The following is a 22,876-nucleotide window of genomic DNA, read 5'->3' on the forward strand; positions in this document are numbered from 1 at the left end:
ACAAGACCCTGGCTGGGATGATTTAGTTGGGAATTGGTCCTGCTTTGAGCAGGGGGTTGGACTAGATGACCTCTTGAGGTCCCTTCCAACCCTGATATTCTATGATTCTATGAAGACCTTCCCTGGCAGCGACAGAAGTGTGATTCCTCTGTAGTTGGCACAATTGCTGAGATCTCATTTCTTGGGAATTTTAATAAGGTATCCCTCTTTCCAGTCTGCTGGAATCACTTCTTCTTCCCATATCTTAAAGGTGGTACAGCATTTCCACTGAAGCATCCAGATCTACTTTCAGGGCCTCTGATGGAATATCGTCAGTTGCAGCCGCCTTCCTGTTCTTCATCATAGTGATGGCTTTTCTGATCTCATCTCTGGTAGTTCTATCACAATTGATTGGAAGGTCTTAATTGGCTGGGGTCAATGTCTGACGGATTTAGTGGTGCTGGTCTATTTAGGAGTTCCTCAAAGTGCTCCGCCCATCTATACATCTGTTGTTCTATTTCTGTTATAGACTTTCCCTGCTTGTCTTTGACGGGACATTCTGGCTCGCTGAACTTTCCAGACAGTCGCTTGGTGATGTCATACAGCTGTTTCATATTACCATTGTATGCTGCCTGTTCCTCTTCTGCTGCCAGTCCATCCACATAATTTCTCTTATCCTTCCTAATATTCCTCTTCACTACTTTATGGGCTTCAGCATACTCTTCTTGCGCTTTAGCCTTTGCTGCTCTAGTCCTGCTGTTATTAACTGCTGCCTTTTTCTTCTTTCTATCTTCTATCTTAGTCAAGGTCTCTGCTGTGATCCACTCTTTCCGCTGGTATTTCTTGATTCCAAGCACTTCCTGGCATGCTGACCTAAGTGTCTCTCTCACTTTCTGCCATCTGTTGGATACACTGTCTTCCTCTTCCTCAGACCGATGCTGTAGTACTGAAAACTTATTCTTCAGCGTCAGTCCAAAATCTTCCTTGATCTTACGATCCTTCAAAAGGCTGACGTTGTACTTCGCTCTTCTATCTGACGCATCTATCCAGTTCTTCTTCAGCTTCAGCTTAATCTGGCCACCACTAAGTGATGGTCGGACGCTACGTCTGCTCCTCTTCTAAATCCTGCAAAGATCTTCTGAACTTCTTATTAATACAGACATGATCAATCTGGTTTTCTATCATGCCTGCTGGCTATACCCAGGTACTCTAGTGGATCCGCTTGTGAGGAAAGATGCTACCTCCTATGACCAGGTTGTTAAGTGCACACAAATCCACAAATCTCTCTCCATTCTCACTCATCAATCCCAGAGCGTGGGGCCCTTAAAATGTAAAATGCCCTCTCCAGTCTCTGTACAGATAATGGCTGTTGGTGAGTCCCTGCTACATATTCTGTAAAAGGGAACGATCAGAGGGCAAGATGAGCTTAGAACTCTGAAAATAAAACTAAAAGGACTACAGTACAGTCAAACCTGGAAAATTCATTGAGAACAGTCACCCAGTAGATTTCAAAACAATATGAAGAAGGCACTTGTGCTGTAGTAAACAAGTCATGTTACTAGATCTTCAGCTGGTGTAAATCAGTATAGTGCCAGTGAAGTTGTTAGAGCTACACCAGTTTATACTAGCTGAGAATCTGGCATTTGCTGTCCAAAAATCTGTTTTGTTTTTTTTTGTTTTTGTTTCTGTTTTTTTTTTAAGCCTGATAAAGATTTTTAATCTTTTAGAATCCTATTCCCCCCTCCCTCCTCAACTAAATTTCCCATTGGCTTTGCTCTGGTGAGTAACTACAAAATACCCTAATTATGCTTTTCACTGAAATCTGATTTATTCCAACCAGACATCCTGGACCCTGAAAGCAAGTGACACCGGTGAAATTATGAATAATCAAAGTATGTTACATAACAGCACTCCATAGTAAATAAAGCCAGAATTGTTCCTCATAAGAGGCGTATGAGGCAAGTGGAAATGAATTGTGAGTCAAACTGTATGCCACCATAAAAATCTGCAAACCAAAGAACTACTGAATAGCCAAGTCGTCTGATGACAGTGAGACTACATGCTAAAGCAGCAGTGTACCACTGCTCATAATTCAATAGTATAGAGAAGGCAGGCACTGTGCAAGGAGTCCTAAAAATACAGAGGCATGATTTGGAAATTTAATTTGTACTGTGGTAGCACCTAAAGTTCCCAGTCACATCTTTCTTATTAAAATTTCTATGACCGACCTACAAGTGGTGCCTTTTACCATCAACTTGGGAGGGCATAGTTATTTTGTGTTCACCAACTTTAACTGACTAGCTACCTCCTAAATAAAGTCTGAGGGCCAGATCCTTAGCTGGTGTAAATCATCATAGCAACATTGACATCAATGGTCAACATCAATTTATATCAGCTAAGGATCTTGTTCTGAGCACAGTGCCATTACTAGTACACCCATGGGAAGTTTTGGATTTCAGCTAAACCAAGAACATGGAAATGGGACAAAGCTTCACTCATGTTATAGTGCGAACTCTGGACATTCACTAGGCTATTTGTTTAAGGATTCCTTAACTCGTTCTTTTATTTGGCAGCTCACAGTCTGAGCAATAGAGTGGAGTTTTCTTTTATAGAGTTGTGCATCTGTGTTGTGTTTATGGGGATTCCAGCACAGAGGTGATTCCGCATACTAGAGCATTAAATTAGGTTACTAAATGGTAATATAGTGGGTAATTAATTTGGAGTCCTAGGTTGATGAAACTACACCAATGCACATAAGGTTATATTGGTCTTCCTGTCCTTCTGCACTTCACTATATTGCCCTTACCCTCTTCTGCTTCTCCCAGTGCATTATTTGCCACACATTCAACTAATACACAATTATACTGAGTGATCAAATCCTTTTCCACTTTGACTTTTCACTGCAGTTTAGTCACAGATCTCCTTCTGAGTCAGTGCCATGTCAAATTTTGCATGTCTAAAACTGACCGTTTCTTCCCATTGTTTCTATTTTTGTTGACAAAACAACCATCCTCCTATCACCCAAGATGGCAACCTCTGGGTAATCTTTGACTTCTCTTTCCTTTTCCTCACTCATTGAGTCCCTGGTCTAACTACCACTTCCCCCGTCCCCCCCTTTATGATAACTCCAGTAGTCATCGTTTCCTCTTTCTCTCCTGCTGAAACACTAGTACATGCTCCAGTCATTTCCCACTGTGACTACTCTAACCTCTCTATTCTAATCCTCCCCTTCTTTGAGTCTCAACTCTGGCTTACACTCTTTCCAAATAACGTTCAGGCATTTTCTTACTTTCAAAGCATTCCACAACTCCACTCCTGCAGCATCTGTCCTTACTACCTCCTAAAACTCTACTGTAATCTACCTACACACCACACAATCTTCCCTCCGTACGACCTTTTATCTTAGAGCCAGAATATGCTCTCAGGTGTGCCCACGAAAAGCTGGGGGTAACTCCACTACATCCATTGAGTTACTCCAGATTTACACTGTGAAATAATAACAGAACTTTATCCTTAGTGCTCTCTTTAGAGCCTCCCTATTTGCATACACCATCTCTCTCCTCTTTCCAGTCACTTCTGAAAAACAACCTGTTCTGCAAACCTGCTGGTAATATCAGCATGAGATGCTTTGTTCACTGCACTGTGCCCTTTAGATTGTAAGTACAGATTGTCATTTTTATTGAATATATTTTACCTGTTGTAAAGGACCATGTACAGTTATGGCATTATATGAATAAATAATAATCATCGTGCTCTGTGGGTTATTCTGTTTTTAATATGCATGTATAATCAAAATTTATGAGGGCCTCTAAGCAGAAAATTGACAGCTTTATATTTCATAACATGCTGCATATACATTTTAACTGAGGTTTGAACCCTACAATTTACTGTACAGCATATGCTATAATCAGAAGCCTAATTTTAAAGAAGCTAATGAAGTCTAATGTCTAATGCATGCTTTTGCCACCGTTATTAGCCACATGATAGTAATACAAACATGCAGTAGAACCTCAGAGTTACAAATTGACCAGTCAACTATACACCTCATTTGGAACTGGAAGTACAGACTCAGGCAACAGAGACTCCTTCCTTCCCCTCTTCCCCCCCCAAAAAAAAAGGCAAATACAGTACAACATTGTGTTAGCTATAAACTACTAAAAAAATAAAAGGAAAGCAGCATTCTTCTTCTGCAAAATAAAGTTTCAAAGCTTAAGTCAATATTTAGTTGTAAACATTTGAAAGAACCATAACATTTTGTTCAGAATTATAAACATTTCAGAGTTCCGAACAACGTCCATTCCCAAGGTGTTTGTAACTCTGAGGTTCTACTATAAGTACATAAAGATGACAGAAAAAGCAGTTCTTGTTATACTGTATAATATGAGAGCAGTACTTTTTTTATTGTAAGGAGACAGCTCTGACCCACTTTAAATGTTTAAAGGTCTTGCATATATGACACCATAATTACTGCATCAGTTATCACTCAACTTGCACGAAGAGACACTAATTAGGATTCGCATACCTGCTCTCAGCCAAGTGGACGAACAAGGAGTTTACCTGAACAGACCAAAAAAAGAAAGACAGGGAACTGCACCTCATTCTTACTGATCAGCTGGGTACATTTTTTTGCTGTATTTTTTGCAACTGTTTCAGAATTGAAGTATTAAGCAAAATAAACAAACAAAATTACTAGTTGAAACTTCCAGAAAAACTGCTGGTTTTGACAGCCTGAATTCACAACATAAATTGTTAAACTAATGAGCTACAAACCCTTGTGTGATCCTGTACTAACAGTGAAAATTACTACTATTTTACTTATTACCTTAATCATAACTAACTGGCAGCTTTCCTTATTGTTTAATTAAATTGTTCTCAGAATGTAGAATTTAACTAGCTCAAAACCACTACAAAGGCTTGCAAATATCACTTTGTCCAACTCACTATCAAACACAATCACTAAATACCTAAATGTGTTAAGATGTTGGGACCCATGATTTTCATTAGAATATTGATTGTTCCTCAGAGAATCCTATGCAGAGAATAAGCAAGACCATCAGTGCTATTGCGGGGAAATATTTATGCCTAACCACAGTGGGTGAACTAGGCTTTTTTGGGGGTGCTGGTGGAGAAGTTGGTAAGACTTAATTTGGGTGCACTCTGCATAAACACAAAGATTTCTCTCAGTAATTGAATTTTTCTGCTCCTGGGTGCCAAATAAGCGTACATACCATAAATATAACCTCCTTTGCTACAGCCTTAAGCATCAGTCTCTTAAATGGACACAGTTGTCCAAGTTTTGCCCTGAATTACCCCATGTAACCTCACTGACTTCAGAGAGGTTCTGCTTGTGTAACTAAGGGTAGAGATTCTCAATGGAAAAGGCCATAAAAATTGTGTACACATAGATGCTCTTTGTGATGTTACAGGTCTGTGGCCTGTAACATATGAAAAGGACCAATTTTCTCATACATTGACTCAACTATGGTATGATCTCAGATAAATCCAATATATAAAACTAAAGTTTCTTTTACATGCACCTTTCAAATGTGCATTTTAAACACCCCCTCTCCCCCACAAACACATTCTGTGTGGGTTGACCTAACATCTCTCACTTGTCCTCCTTTCCCCTCTCTTCTTCTGTCTGTACTTCCCTCTTCCCCACTCTATATACATTCGTGTGTGTACAGACATTCTCCTAAACTACTCCTACGAGGTGAGATGCCCATTTTCTCCTGTGACCTTTAAGTCCTTCTCAATCTTTTGAGACCCACCTGCTCTAGGTGATCTCACTCCATGCAGTTTCCACACCATAGGCTGCCAAAACTTAGATGACAACAAGCTGTGTTCTCTGCCCCTTCTGCAGAAAAAGAAGAGTTAAAACAAGACAACATATTTTTTCTGGGTAGCTACATCCTCAGAAACAGCCTGATCCACTAACATGTAACTTCTGAAAAGGGCAGAATACCGGTGATGTGCAGAGATCCATGAAAATGTTACACTTATGTGTTAAGGGTAGAATTTTGCTGAATTTCCCAAAGAACATTTTGATAAATTTCTGTTCTATTCCTTTAGACTGCTGCAATTGATGAGAAATGTGAACATCCTGGCTCACAGGCAGGGTAGAGCAAGTTATATTGTATCCTCTGCTATAAGAATCACAGATTTATTTTTCTGATGTATAAAATATGCCTTATTAACATATCTCAGGGTGCTGGAACAAGTTTAACATAAGAGGTAAAAAATGGTATCTAAGACACAAGAGTAAAAGGATATTCCAGATATCTCCAGGGTCTCAAACCTCTCCACTCAAGGAAATATTTGAAAAAAGAGATGGGTCTTGTACTGTGCCCTAATGCTCAACAGAATTGGGCTTTATCAAGTGAGAAAAGGAAGTGAATTTCAGAGTCAAGCACCCTCTACTGAGAACACCTTCAAAACATATAAATAAAAGGCCTGTTATCAAGTGTCTCAGCTAACCTCATCTGCCACTGTAGTATGTGGAGAAAAAGAGGCAGCAAGAACATTATAGATCAAAGTCAATTTACTACCAGGATCTCTTTCCCCAAACAAACAGCATCACCTCCATCTTATCCAAATTGAGCATCAGCAGCCAATTTGTTCTCAGCCAACCCTAGTCTCTATTTATCATTCAGTCTTGATAAAAATATAACAGAGTTACATGTCATCTACATACTGATGACACCGCATCTTAAATTATTATTATTTGTTAGTGCTGGCAGAGTGCTTGGCACTGAGTTACCCACAAGGAGTTTACAGTCTGGCTTAAATAAGACGGGATGCAGTGGTAATGGAGAAGGAGGGAGGTTTATGCAAATTAATGTAATGAGAGAGTTTGCTTTCAAAAGCCACACATCATGCTAATTCCACTAATTCTGTTATATTGAATGGAAGGTTATAAGGTCATTTCAGGCATGAACAAGAGTGGGCAAAAGAAGCACTGAGTTGGGCATTGTTGGCAAACTTAAGAGAGGAGAGTTGTTAATTACGCAATAAAAAGCAAGTGTTGATACATAAGTGGGTTGGAATTCTTCAGAGCTTCATTGGGGAGGAGGAGAACTGTATCATTGTTTTAAATTTTTACATTACTTAGTTTTGGTGAGTTTGTTTACAAACTTCTTAAAGGGAGCATGTGACCAGGCCTACATAGAGGGTGATGCTCATTTTATTTCCTGAGCACATAAAATGTTGTTAATGCAGGCACATAATTTTCTGCACCCCAGTGCTCAGGATGGCAGCAGAAGAGGCAACTCTTTGATTATATTGCATGATCTTTTCTAAAAGCATTGGGGTAAATTGTGCCTCAGTGTTACCCAGAGCTCCCAGCTAACTGGCCTGATATGACAGAGGCGGCGAGGATGGGGCAGCATAGGCTTAGTTTCATCTCTTCCCTACCCCTCCTCTATCCAAGGGGTTGTACCAAGGAGCTGTACCTATGCTCCTGCAGGTATGATACCCAGGAGTGCTAGTAAAACTTTATTTTCTGACCCCAGTCAGCACATGGATCAAGATTACACGAACCTCTCACATTACAGGAGTCAAAGTATTCTGGCTCCAGTAGTTACTGTTAGAGGGATGGCTGTTTTCATTGCTCTCTGTAGAGCTGACAACAAGAGGAGGTAGGCTCCATGCCATTCTTACCTTGTGTATTCATGCAGCAGCCAGCCACCTGGGTGTAGCTTGCTCACTTTCCTTCCAGTGCACACTATGCAAATGACAGGATGATAAGGTCCTATGAATGTAAACTTTCCTTCTCTGGCTTTCAAGCGGATTTCTCTGGTTTTGGTCTTGTGCTATACAAACATTAGCATGGATCTATGAGCTAATTTTGAAGAACAGATGGTTTTAAAGCTTTTCCTAGAAATCAAATGTTATTTAAGATTTTAAAACGTTACCTCTCTAGCTGAAACTTGCAATCTGGGTAAAACCAACCTGCACATTTAACAGTTACCAACTGAAGGGCTGAGTCTACATCCTTTGGGCACCCCTGTGCCATATGAAATCAATGGTTCTTTCAGGTGAGACAGGAATACATACCCTGAATAGATAGTATGAGCTTTAGACATAGCCAGTGTGAACCATTAAAAGGACCAAACCCTGGCCTCAATGAAGTCAGTATCAATACTCCCACTTCACTGGATGAAAATTTGGCCCCCAAATAAGAGGAGACTTCCAAATCCACAGTGCACAGATCTCAGGCTTTGTGCCAGGCCTAGAATGTTATCTTTTCCCCTCTTTCTTATGGCTGTTGAGGAGAATGTGGGCTGCGATAGCTAAGTTTAGGGGCAATCCTTTGGTTTATGTTGTGATTTTTAAGCTGGCTGGGTGCCCATAGTTATATTTTAAAAATTTGAAGTGATAAACAATAAATAAATAATACAATGCATTACTGAGCAATAAAAACTGCTACATTATATAGTATATACCAAGGAATATTAATCCCTGTTCTACAGGGTATTCAAGACACCATTGAGATAAACTGATCTTCAATGGGGAAGAATACAACCACAAAGTTCACATATTCAATATTTATTTTGATACTGTTTTCGTTTCATAGGGTATGGATATGATTTCAACATCAAAAGGCACAAGTTTGTGATTTTTCTATCAATTATTAATAACTAATAGACATTTTTCACTCACCACAGAAGGTAAAACTACCTAAAATGGCATCTACATTGTGTATAAATCATTCTGCAGTGTTGCTAAGCCTCTCTTAGGTTGTTTGTTTGCCATAGAAAACAGCTTAGGATATATTTACCACTTCAGCAGAAGTTTAAAACTTTTGTTAAAGGACTCTGTGTATACCACAGACCTTACTTGGTTGAGCTCACTAAACTTCACTTTTCCAGTTGAGTTTTGGGTTCCTATATTTTAAAATGAAATAGAATGAATGCTATATGAGACTGATGTTGCGATCAATGTATACAGATGCATGCTGTGTAATATTCTTACTTCTTTGAAGAAACAATATAGTGTAGGTTTATAAAGGCTGTTGACAAGCATTTAGACAGCTAGGAAAAACTGGACTTTGCTAGATATGCATTCAGTGACATCACATGGAGTGTGCATTCATCAGTTGATACGTGCAAAATGCTTGGGTGTGCATGTACACTAATCCAGCACAAATAAGTGATGGTCACTTAAACACCACCCTATACTGGAAACCTACTGACCGCTATACTTACCTACATGCCTCCAGCTTCTATCCAGGACACATCACATGATCCATTGTCTACAGCCAAGCCCTAAGATACAACCAAATTTGCTCCAATCCCTCAGACAGAGACGAACACCTACAAGATCTTTATCAAGAATTTTTAAAACTATAATACCCACCTGGGGAAGTGAGGAAACAGACTGACAGAGTGAGACGGTTACGCCAAAGTCACCTACTACAGGACAGGCCCAACAAGGAAAATAACAGAACACCACTGGCCATCACATACAGCCCCCAGCTAAAACCTCTCCAGCACATCATCAACGATCTACAACCTATCATGGAAAACGATCCCTCACTCTCACAGACCTTGGGAGGCAGACCAGTCCTTGCTTACAGACAGCCCCGCAACCTGGAGCAAATACTCACCAGCAACTACACACCACACCACACCAGAGAAACACTAACCCAGGAACCAATCCCTGTAACAAACCTCGTGGCCTACTCTGTCCGCATATCTATTCTAGCAACACCATAGAGGACCCAATCACATCAGCCACACCATCAGGGACTCATTCATCTGCACATCTACTAATGTGATATATGCCATCATGTGCCAGCAATGGCCCTCTGCCATGCACATTGGCCAAACCGGACAGTCTCTATGTAAAAGAATAAATGAACACAAATCGGACATCAGGAATGGTAACATACAAAAGCCAGTAGGAGAACACTTTAATCTCCCTAGACATTCTGTAACAGATTTAAAAGTAGCCATACTTGAACAAAAAAACTTCAAAAACAGACTTCAAAGAGAAACTGCAGAACTAAAATTTATTTGCCAATTTAACACCATTATTTTGGGCTTGAATAGGGACTGGGAGTGGCTGGCTCACTACAAAGCAATTTTCCATCTCCTGGTATTGACACCTCCTCATCAATTATTGGGAGCGGACTATATCCACCCTGATTGAATTGGCCCAGGTTCTCCACTTGTAAGGTAACTCGCTTCTCTTCATGAGTCAGCATAATAATGCCTGCATCTGTAATTTTCACTCCATGCATCTGAAGAAGTGGGGTTTTTAACCCACAAAAGCTTATGCCCAAATAAATCTGTTAGTCTTTAAGGTGCCACCGGACTCCTCGTTGTTTTTGTGGATACAGACTAACATGGCTACCCCCCGATACTAATCCACTGTGTGTGTGTATTGAACAGTGAACCTACATGACTGGACTTCTTAATTTTATTTTTCTTTTATAAAAAAAAAAATCAGAAAAATATTTCTTAATATCTCTAGGCCAACTCCTGATGCTGCTGCCCAGCAAGTGTGGGACCAAGCCAGGCTGGAGAGGAGAAGTTACTCGCTGGGTAGGGCCCACAGAGCTGCTCCATGGCTGCCAAAGCGTTGCCCACTCCTCAGACTCTGCCCCCACCACCACACTGCCCTACATTGCAGTTCAGTTTTCAGAGTCACATTTGGAGGAACGCAATGCCTCTCCTACCTAATGTCCCTGAGGGAAGCATCTAGCCAGATGAGTGAAAGACAGTAAAAGAGAAAGTGGCCAGCTACTCTCCCACAGCAATGGAGTCACCTGACCGCCTTGAAGTGGAGTCTTTGGCCACGATTGGGGCTTACTGGGACCAAAGAACTTCTCCCCTCAGTGGGCAAGGATCAGGTGGACTCAGGCTTCGGTCCCCCCCTTCTGGGGGTCATGTAATAATTTTTGTTGTCAGAAGGGGGTCACGGTGGAATGAAGTCTGAGAATCCCTGCCCTAATCCGTGAGCTCCCTCCCATGAAAACCAGATTTTGCACAGATTTTATCTCGTAGAGAGCTTAGAATGACATAGTTAAAGGCAATAGGCTGCGAGTGAGGAAACCTAAGGAGCTAATTTAAGAGACAATCACTCCCTGCTGGAACGCCTCCACAAAAAATATCAGCGTTCAGAGTTTTTCACAGCTCACATCATTACACTCCTAAACAGCTCCTAAAATCCCGAGGAACTGGTGATAAGTACAGACCAATGGTCTGTATTGTTAACTTTTAAAACACATGCAAATCATGATTACAAAAATCAACACCACAAATTTCCACTGAAAATATCATTGAAAAATACGTGAAATGGCATAATTATCAGAATGATGAAGAAGATGCATACTCCTGGCATGTATATTCACTGGGAGATAATTGCATGGGCTTGAATTTTCAGTACCCAGTGAGATCACTGTCTTTATCTAGGTTATAAATATGAATTTAGAAATTTATTTCATTTTTAAAGCAAAACCCCTTCTGTAAAAATGTTCTGCTATCAAAGATAATATGTAAGGAAGTTCTGTTTCTTATACTTTGTAATCTAGTTTCACAAGACTTCCTTACATGATACAATCTAAGCTGGAAATGCTATGCTACAGATTTATTGCCGATTACAACTGAGAATTTTCTCACCAACATCAAATACTCCTCTCCAGTTCAGTCTGAGCAGAATATAGATAGAACATTTCAGTTGACACAAATGTACTAAAACTGTTTTAGAGGGTATTGTGGGAAAAACATCAATTGAAAAATTGATAGCAACTTGAGTTGATTAATGTATGCATTGTTTCAGAGCTGCATGCAATCTTCTTGGCAATAATTCTATTTCCATACTTAAGCCAACTTGCCAATTATCATTATGCATAACTATGAAACTGGGACAAAAAAAAAAACTTTGATGATAATGTTTACATCTCATATAGTATGCGCATAAATTTAATCTAGCATAACAGAAAATCCAAAAGCTGCCCTTTTATTACTAAAATAGTAATGGTTATCTTGCTATTGGATGCACAGCAGTATATAGAGAGCACTAAACAACACTCTCAGGTATGCAGACATACATCTCATGACAAATTCTTGTTACTCGTGCAGTAGTTGATTTCACAAGATAAGCAGTGATGAGTACCCACATAAAACATACAAATGCAGGAGTGAGCCCTGAATGTCTAGATTAATATTACAGTGACTGTCTGATATAATCCATGCAGAATATAATCATAAACCAAGTGTTTTTAATACTGCTAACTTCTGAAACATTTTTTAAAACATATGAGTGAACAATAGAGCTGGTGGAATACTGCAAATACAGTGTTCATAGATATTCATTTGAATTTCAAAAACCTGTTTGTGTCAATCATATTAAAGTCCCTACAGTAACTCTTCACTTAAAGTCGTCCAGGTTAACATTATTTAATTATTAGCTTGATGATCTACTAGAAAACATACTCGTTTAAAGTCGCGCAAAGTTCCTTTATAAGGTTGTTTGGCTTGCTCTGCCCGCCTGCCTGGTGCTCCTGCCAGGGAGCGGGCAAGGCCCTGACCCTGCTCCCAGCAGGACCGCCGGGTGGGTGGAACCGGGCAACCCCCGTGCCCTAACCCTGCTATGCCCTACCTCAACCAAGCTTCATAATCATCATTGGTGAGTACAGTATTACATTGTTTAAAAAATATTTAAGACTTATACTGTATATGTATATAATGTCTTTTGTCTGGCGGAAAAAATTTCCCTGGACCCTAATTCCCCCCACCCACCCCCCATTTACATTAATTGTTATGGAGAAATTGGATTCACTTAACATCGTTTAGTTTAAAGTAGCATTTTTCAGGAACATAACTACAATGTTAAGCACGGAGTTACTGTATTTATTTGCTATTCAGGAACATTTGCATGGATGGACTTTTGCATGCATACATATTTGGGGCATTATTGTTCTTCCTCATGGGGATTACTTATATTCTGGAGTTGGTGAATCAGACTCTTAATAATGCTACACTTGAGGTTGAGGGTTCCAGTTTTCCGCAGGCTCACCTATGTACATCTAGTGGTGTTTGGCAATGCCTTCACACTTTTGAGAGCAGATTTTGACTCTTTATGTAAACCATAGCTGACTTAGGAACACAATATTGTTTTGCGGTGATGTCCTAGATCGGGGTGGGCAAACTTTTTGACCCGAGGGCCACATTGGGGAATAGAAATTGTATGGCGGGCCATGAATGCTCACAAAATTGGGGTTGGGGTGTGGGAAGGGGTGCAGGTTCTGTCTGGGGGTCCAAGCTCTGGGGTGGGGCTGGGGATGAGAGGTTTGGGGTGCAGGAGGGTGCTCTGGGCTGGGATCGAGGGGTTTGGAGAGCGGGAGGAGGATCAGGGATGGGGCAGGGGGTTGGGGCCTGGGAAGAGACTCAGGGATGCAGGCTCTGAGCGGCACTTACCTCAACCGACTCCTGGAAGCAGTGGCATGTCCCTTCTCTGGCTCCTATGCAGACGCGCGGCCAGGCGGCTCTGCATGCTGCCCCACGCTGCAGCTCCCATTGAAGCGCCGGAGCGGGCGATTGGAGCACGAAGGAGCTGGAGCAGGGCCATGCCGGGGCTTCCGGGAGCCGCGTGGTGCAGACCCCAACCTTGCACCCTGGCTGGAGAGCCAAAGCGGGGCCCGATCCTGCTCCCCAGTGGGAGCTCACAAGCTGATTTAAAACGGTTCATGGCCCGGATCCGGCCCGCAGTTTGCCCACCCCTGTCCTAGATCATGAGCTGCCAAAGAAGGATCAGAGTTTGTGGTGTAATTGTGATTCCCATGAAGCACTATCTCCCCTCACAAGGAGGGGAGAATGTGGGCATCATGGGAGATGAAGTTCAAGTAGGAACCAGATCTTAAACAGGAGAGTGGGAGAATAAGGCAACTGAACTGAAACTCCCATGAGGCAGTTGCATTTCAGAATTGAAATTTTCCAGTTTTTGATTTTTCACCAAAAAGACACAATTTTCCATAGGGAAAAAAATCCTAACAGCTCTACCTCTCTTCTCCTGCCTCCTCACCAGATATCCTAACACTGGTGAGAAAAGTGACATTTCCAGTTCTCAAAGTATGTTTCCCACAAGAACTAGGTGAGATGGAGCACAAGGACTTAAAGGTGGTTAACAAGCATTATGTGCCAAACACAAATCTTCTAGCTGAAAGAGATAAATTCTATTAAATAAACTAAATGAAAAGAGAAACTATCTCTGCATTCTAGTCAGTCTTAAAAATCCCCCCACCCCTACCCCTTTTTTTTTTTGTCATTTTGATAACTTTTTCCAAGAAGCCCTTACAAATCATTTGTTCTTGGGATAAGGAACCCTGAATTAGAGAGAGGCTACTGAACACTGTTCATACAAAGGATCTTATCCTGAAATGAGACTACTCACATAAGTAAAGTTACTCACTTGCTTTAGTCTTCAAGGGCACAGGGAAAAATTCTCTACACTTTGAGAAAGCACCTCTGTCAGTTTTCCACATGAAGGGAGCAAAGTCTAGTCCATGGACAAAGATGACTATATAGTTCACCACATCCCAGATAAGCAAAATGGATGTGTCAGTGTTTCTGTTGCTGGAGAAACAGAGCACTGTTTCTTCAACAAGCTATAGTGTAGGAGCTATGGTAAGAAGGGACAGCATGCTGCCCAGGCCTGAAATGCACCACAACAGTTCAGAAAGGAATGTGCTGAGAAGAAGTAATTAATGCTTACCAGAGTGAACCACCAACCTAGCTACTTGAGGAATGGCCTACTTTAGAAACTGTGCCTCTTCATTCTATATCATTTCTCAAAACTGTATGTAACGCAGAATAAACTGAACTGAAATGCTGGGTTGAGTGTAAATATACATGAATTGAAAGTGTGAGAAGAAGTGAATACAAGGGTAACAATACATGTGATTTCTGAAGAAACAAACATTTATTGATGCAAAACTGAGAGAAGCTGATCTAATTTTACAAAACAATAATCAGAGAACAATAAAAGTATTAGGATGGCAGGAGAGCATGTCAAAACATAAATGCACCTGCTTATCATTACCATTAATTGTGGATGAAGGAAATGGCCCTTTGCTGATAGCAGACATTGGCTGAAAAAGGTTAAATTGGACTGTAATGCCATGCACAATGTGTTGAATCCAGTGACAGAATTAGAAACAAACTATGAAGCTGTATATAACACATATACAGGGTTAATAAAAGGTATAACAGCAAAGCTGCATGTGGCTAAAAGTGCATTTATACATTTCTAAGGGCCTGTCCTGTTCCTTATGCTTTGCAAGAACTCATAGAAGGGCAGCAAGAAGAATTGAAAAAGCAGGAAATCATTTCACCTGTTAAATTCAGTGAGTGGGCTGCATGACTGTTTATGCTCCCAAAAGGGGTAAAAGTGTTAGAATTTGTAGGAAATACAGCACAAGTCAGCAGGAGACGCAGGAAAACCGCTGGTGTGTAAAATGTCTGAAGTGACAAGTTTAGAAATACCTAGATGTATGTGGGAGTGATTTTACCTAGTTATTGCACCATGCCTACAAAGGTGCATAGTTTTGCAAGTGTGCTGTATGCTTTCATTCTAGAGGGGGAGGAGAGTTTCCTGGCAGGTGGCCATAGTCTACTCCTCCTGAGATAGCTCTCAGAGACTTTTGTCACAGAGGAATGTAAGTACCATTTTATGTTTTTCTTTTCTGTTTTTACCTCCCTGTTTTGTTGCTTTTTGATTATTTTGTAACTTTGATTCCATTTATCCTGCCTTTTCACAAAAGCTGAAGAAGAAACTCTACAAGTCAGTTTATTTGTTGCAGCTGTTGGTTCATTGTTTGTTCCTTTTTATGGAATGTTTTTTAACCAAAAGTTTTATTTTATATTTCTGTGCCGATAGTATGTCCCCAAAGGTTTCTATGGCAGAGCAAACAGCAGACCCATTTTCACTGCTGTCAGAACTGCTAAGGGGACAGATGGGATGATGTATTTATGTTGATGATGTACATTTTGGGATGATGTATTTATGCTGAGAGATATACTGGCTACGTGGCCTGCCAGCTACTACTCACACTTGCATCTCTCAGGGGGATCCCTCCTTTCCAGCAGCCACCATCTATTTTGAATTTCATATACTGTGTGTTGGACAACTGCCTGGCCCTTAACTTGCTTTCTTAGTGTGCCCCATAGCTGTGCTTGGTGCAGGTCCCTACTTCATGGTGACCATGAAAAGGACCTTTTTTTGTTCAGGTCAAAAGTAGCTAGCAGCTCCACAGTAAGGGGAAATTGAGAGCTTCCTGTGACCTGACCCGAACCTACTGCTTTGTACTTGGTGTCCATAATTCCACAATCCTCACATCATCTCCTACTTCCTGAGATGTTTTTTAAAACTCCCACTGTTGCTACTTGCTACACAGAGGGACAGGGAGAGGAGTCAGTTGTAGAGTCCTTATTGCACCTGCTTACGTGCCTGTGGCCACCTTATATTATTTCTAAGTATGTCTGAATTATTTTTATTTTTTTAATTATTGGAACAACAGTGCATATGCCAACTCTAGCCTCTGCTAACAGAATGAGACATGCATTTTTGAAAATTTAGCCTTTTAGAACTGAGAATTCACTTTGCATATTGATGAAATGAAGCCACTATTGAAATGTAATATACCAGCCCTTGAACCCTTACTACAAAACAGTATGGGGAAAGGAGGTGAAAAATACTGTATTCAATTGAAGCTGCAGGGAAATTTATTGAAGAAGTTGAAATTTGGCTAGGACATTGGATTTAACTCTGTTTTTGCAAAAATACCAAGGAATTTTTTAATAACCCTAAGTAATATAAACTTTGAGATATAAACTGAAGTGCATACTAACAGCTTTGGCTGAGAACTGATTCAGAGGCAAGAGAACCAGCTGAATCGCCAGCACCACTTCCTCAAGGAGCCTGAGTTCTCCTTGGAAGTTTCAGATCCAAGTACTTACCAGCTCCAACCTTGCTAAGCCTGTGAGATCTGACAGGATGACTTTCTGAGAGGGTTGGCTGCAGATCAGTATCACAGTATATCTGTCACAGATGAAGAACTACATACAGTGCATGGATCAATGTAATCCATTCAAGGCCATAAAAATCCTCCAGAGAGTGTCACAAATCCCTTGTAAATGCTTGATTTTGTGTTTGGATCTCATTGCATTTAGCTAAGAGAAGTTTTATTAGAAAATTTCCTACCACCTACACATGAAAGGCTCAAAACCTAAGTTATTTCAGCTAAGGTCAAAAAGACTAAATATCTTAAAGACAGAAGTGCTGCTCTTGGACAAGATATTTCTCTCCTCTGTTCAGACCACCCTTCTTTTCCATCACCTTGGTATCATACTTGAACCTGAAATTCTGTGAATTTCCCACATTCTGTGTGTCCATTAATATACTTGTACTGCCTCTAGAACACTGACCATATACAACTCCATGATGATAAAAAAATATTTTTTTTAATAATAATTTGAGATATACCTATCACATAGAACTAGAAGGGACCTTGAAAGGTCATCAAGTCCAGCCCCCTGCCTTCTCTAGCAGGACTAAGTACTAATTTTTTGCCCCAGATCCCTAAGTGGCCCCCATAAGGATTGAACTCACAACCCTGGATTTAAGCAGGCCAATGCTTAAACCACTGAGCTATCCCTCCCACCAAATCCTGTGTGCTACTGATGTGTGCTACTGAGTCCACTCCACTTCTGCTAAAATCCTCACCAGTACTTCCACATCCCCCTCTTTTACTTCCATATTTGAAGGTCCTTACATAGTCCCTTTCACCTAAGAGTGAGGGATGGTGGGGGGCAGACAAACCATTAAAGTACAGATCCTATGCCACTGCCCCTCCCCTGAATAAATGCCATATCACTTTCCTCTACACAGACAGAATGACAGAATGCACACCTACTAGTAGTCTCCCACATATTGCCACGCTCATTATGCCAAAGGACCTTCTTCAGACATGGAGGGGGGCTGGATTTGCTTACTGAACAATAGCAAAATACACTAAATAAATACTATGAAAGAATCCAGTCTGAGAAACCCTTGTTCGCATAGCCATGAAATTTGATAAAGGTATTTAAAATATTCACTACTGTTCTCATTTCTGAAAGCATAGCCTTAAGCCTACTGACATTTCATGGTCTGTTAATACAAAACGCTTTAAATATAGAAAGGTACACATTATACATTAAAGACTATGTAGACTCATGCATGAGATAGCCTGTACTTTATCAACCTAGGATTGCTTAACGGTAAAAATTATAAATATTGAATATTCAAGACTATTGCCATAAAAAATTACCGCAAGACATAAACCTATATCTTTCAAAGTTAAATTTGGAGTTATTAAATAAAATTACAAGTACATTATAATACAGAAGACACAAATGTCTCATGCTAAAAACTTCCCTTCTGAAACTTTAAATCATAACTAATATTGGATAATATTTCTAAGCACTAAAATGTGTTTGATAAGTCACTAACCCTTGGTATGTAGAGGTTTGCTTCAGTAATGTTATAATATATGCAGATGCTTTTTTCTGTTCACATCCGAGTTTTATACAATTTCAATCTAGATAGAGTTGATGATCAATAAGGATGAAGTTTGGAGTGTTATAGTTATGTAGCCACCCATAGGTAAATCTACAGTACCACTGCTTCCTAAATATGATACTGAAGTAGTACCTAGTTTAGCAACTAGTAACTTCTAACATGTTTGTCTAAAAAAATTCCATGGTCTTTTATCACCATTCCAGGTTATAATGTAGATTACAAGGAAGGTTTCAATCCTCCAAATACTTAAAAGACATGAGTAATTTTACTTATGAATAATCACACTGGAGTAAATTGGAGTTTTATGTGAGTAAAGTGAGCCAGTCTTGGCCTCGAGTGATCACAGATGTAATTATGTAGGTACTGGTTATTACTCTGTAGTTAAAGTTTGGTTCAATGTTTCCACTTAAAACAGACAAAGAGTCCTGTGGCACCTTATAGACTAACAGACGTATTGGAGCATAAACTTTCGTGGGTGAATATCCACTTCGTTGGATGCATGATATTCACCCACGAAAGCTTATGCTCCAATACGTCTGTTAGTCTATAAGGTGCCACAGGACTCTTTGTTCCTTTTTACAGATCCAGACTAACATGGCTATCCCTCTCATACTTAAAACAGAGATTCTCAGATTAAGTGTAAAAAAAAATAGTGTTAATGCAACATTCAGATTCAGAAATTAAGCACTCAGAAGTACAGAAATTCAAGACTTAAGGTTACTCCCAACAGTAACTCAGCAATGTTACATATCCTATACACTTTATGGTGTATGTTAATAAAAAGTAATAGTACATTATTATTTACAGGTAGCACTGAGAGCAAGAATAGAAAAATCAAAAAATTACTACTTCCTAAAAAAAAACCTTAACTTTTGAATTTTCTGACATCTGAGTGCTTGATTTCTCCACCGCATTTCTTTATAACAGCATTTTCTTTTCCTTTTTGCTTTAAGGAATACCACATTAACATATAAATATAGATTTGATTGGTTTGGTGTGATTACAGCCCAATAAAACTTGTAAATTTCTTGAACTAGACCAGGACTAAAATCAGTGCAACTAAGGATATGTCTATACTACCCGCCGGATCGGCGGGCAGCGATCGATCCAGCTGGGGTCAATTTATCGCATCTAGTCTAGACATGATAAATCGACCCCCAAGCGCTCTCCCATCGACTCCTGTACTCCACCGCCATGAGAGACGCAGGTAGAGTCAATGGGGGAGTGGCTGCAGTCAACTCACCGCAGTGAAGACACCGCGGTGAGTAGATCTCAGTACGTCTACTTCAGCTACATTATTCAGCTACATAACCCACTGTGTAGGGTTATAGGCTGAAAGAAAGAGAAACAAGTTGAAAACACAGAGGGAAATAGTATATACCAACTATAATTTTAGGGTACATATTTCCAGTTACTTTTTTCCAATTTGAGCTCTGATAAATTGAATACAAGGAAAGTTCTACTAAAGTTTAACTGTAAACATTTGCTATATCTCCCACTTAGAGAATATTGGATCCTTTGGTGGGAGTGGGGGGAAAGGATATGCACCACTTTTTACCTCTCTTTATAACTTGGACAGAAATTTCATTTTAAATACACCACAAATAATCTATTCATAGAGTTCTAACACCTTGTGCCAGGAATGCATATATGCAAGAAATGCAGAATTGAGCCTATATATTAGAACTCAAAGTAGTTTGGGAGACACATTTACTATGGATATTAGATAATCTAGAATTGAAAAGTAGGAGAAAAAAATCCATATGTGTTTTCTATTTCTCTGTTGCATGGCACATACAAATATGCATATTTCATGCACACAGAGACAATTCATTTGTACATGTAGTTATAAGCAGAGCTAAAATTGTTACTGAGGATTTTTACAAGACCTTCTGTTACAGAGTTTTACATGAAATACTGTGAGCTTGATTCTGCTATTACTAGCAGTGATGTAAGCCAGGAGAAGCTCCAATGAAATCAATAGACTCATACTGGTGTGAACTTGTGTACGTGAGAATAGAATCAAGCTTACTGTATAAGGAATATATATATATACACACACACACACACACACACACACACCTTTTTATAAATATTTAAGGCCTAATCCAAAGACTTTCACTGACTTCAAAGGGGTTTGGATCAGGCACTTAGGTCAGAAATCCTGAAACAGTTCAAAAAGTATTAGACTATGGTGAATACCATCCCAGCAGTTTTACTATACTGTGTGATAAAAATAAAGCAATGGAAGTAAAATCCCCAAATGTGAGGTCTCAGCACCCTGCCCTCTTACACTGTGTAGATTTCAGTTATATATGGAATTATTATTCAGATGACTCTATTGAATTGTTTTTGAATTATGAAATAAATAGGAAGCAGGGACTTTAATTACAACTGCATTTTCTAAAGTACAGACTGATACACATCAAGAGGAGGAAATCTGGCCCTATTTAAGTCAATGAGAGTTTTGTTGGGACATCAGTGGGGACAGGATTCCACTTATTGTACACTAGCAGTGTACTGTAATGATAAGCTCTGTTTATGTTCTCTGAGCTTCAGTATCCATATGTAGTTTACACCTTCAGTTTTAATAGGTTTGTGAATGGAACAAATTACATTTCAATCACTGAACAACTTAAAAATAATGATGTCACCATAATTATTCAGATTTAAGCATACAAAGATACTATGCATTCTAGTCATTCTTATAACTAACAAGCAACAACTGGAATCAGACCTACAGTACCTTCTCTTGACATGATTCTCTACCTTATTTCTACAGCCCTCTTAATGTAGGGGAACTGGTACCAAACCTGCAGTCCCATGAATTCTTTATCTTTAAGATAACCTACCAAGGCAGATACTAAGTGGTATAAAATGCCTTTTAGCAACCCAGAAATGTTTTGTTTAAACATCTTGACAGTCTATATTTTTTAGCAACCTTTCCCAAATCTTGATAAATTCTATATCGTCTTCCAGGATTGGTCCTGATAGGTAGTGCTTTTACCCCAAAGTCAAATAGATGTGACATACAAGTTGAGTTTTAACAGACAGGAAAACAAATAAAAGGTTGAGCATTCCTCTCCGTGTCTACACATTGCAGAATCTACTAAACCATTACACTTGAAGCTGATCAGGCAAACGTTACAGCACCTCACCTCACCGGCTAACTTTTCTGTAAAACAAGAAGCTGCTGCAACTCATCAGCCATCTACAAAAATAACACAACATCTTTCAGTTTGTGTCACCAGGCTACAAAGCGTTAAGGGGGGAATCTTTTTTCCCCTCTATCAAAGCAACAGAGCCTCTGCAAAACCCCTTAATCTCAGCCGCTTACATCACAAATAACTGTCTCGGGAGAAACTTTCCCAAGTGGCACACAGAGGTCGAGTGACAGAACCAGCAAATCTCTGTAAAACACCCAGATGACCGACTCTTTGCCTAGGCAGAGCAGTATATAGACACCCCCACCCCCGTGCGCGCCTATGTGTTGATACACGATCCTGGTGTCCCCCACCCTCAGCCCTTGGTGTGGCTACCTGGGTGTAAGGGAATGAGCAATGCCAGTTACCGGGGAGTGAGCGCCTTTCTTGCAGAGCGGTCCCCTGAAGACTCCTTTAATGCCACGGTAGTGCCCGTTGCTGAGATGCCTGGAGCTGATGACCAGGTAGCACGCCATGCGGGTCCGGCCGGGCTGAGGACGGGGCAGGGGCTCAGCCCCGCCGTGCGCTGCTTGTGGGGGGGAAACGCGGGCTGGCCCCTCCTCAGCAGCAGCAGCAGCAAGTGCTACCCCCGCTGGGGACACCGCCAGCGTGAAGCGGCGGGAGGAACAGCGGCGGCGGCGATCTCTCCCCCCGCGACGCGTCTCCCTCTCCCCCAGCGCCCGCCTTACAGCTGCCAGCAGCAGGATGCGCCGAGGGCAGCAGCGACAGCCCGAGCGCAGCGAGGGGAGCCGGGAAGCGGCCAGTCCGCATGCTGTTCCGCGGGGCTCCGGCAGCTCCGCCAGGAACCAGGGCAGGGCGCAACTTCCAGGCCGGGGGAGGCACCTCGCTAGCCCCGAACCTCCCAGCCGCGGGCACCGGCAGGCGCAAGCCAGGCGGGGGGTTCTGGTTCTCCGCGGCAGCCGGTCCCCATGGCCGGTCCCGCCGCCCGGCGGGGCGCTGCCTGCACCGGGCTGGCTCCGAGTCCTGGGCACCAAAGTCCTTCACGTGCCGCCGCCGCTGCGGCCAGCGCCTTAGCGCGGGGGCGGCGCCGGGAGAGCCCCTCAGCCGGCCCGCGAGCGAGGCAGCAGGTAGGAGCTGCCCCTCGCCGCTGTGCTGCCGGGCGGGCTCGG

General features: G+C 41.1%; 1 protein-coding gene across 1 annotated transcript in view; it reads right to left on the bottom strand.

Moving 5' to 3' along the window:
- ZNF804B (zinc finger protein 804B) overlaps positions 1–22,350 on the bottom strand; it is a 367,612-nt gene extending 345,262 nt beyond the window's left edge. The window contains exon 1 of the mRNA XM_054017193.1: positions 22,115–22,350. Within this exon, the coding sequence (XP_053873168.1) occupies positions 22,115–22,222 (108 nt within the window). The 5' untranslated portion in view covers positions 22,223–22,350. The remainder of the gene's footprint in view (positions 1–22,114) is intronic.
- Positions 22,351–22,876: the final 526 nt, after the last annotated feature.

Source organism: Malaclemys terrapin, chromosome 2, assembly GCF_027887155.1.
Source record: "Malaclemys terrapin pileata isolate rMalTer1 chromosome 2, rMalTer1.hap1, whole genome shotgun sequence".
NCBI lineage: Eukaryota > Metazoa > Chordata > Testudines > Emydidae > Malaclemys > Malaclemys terrapin.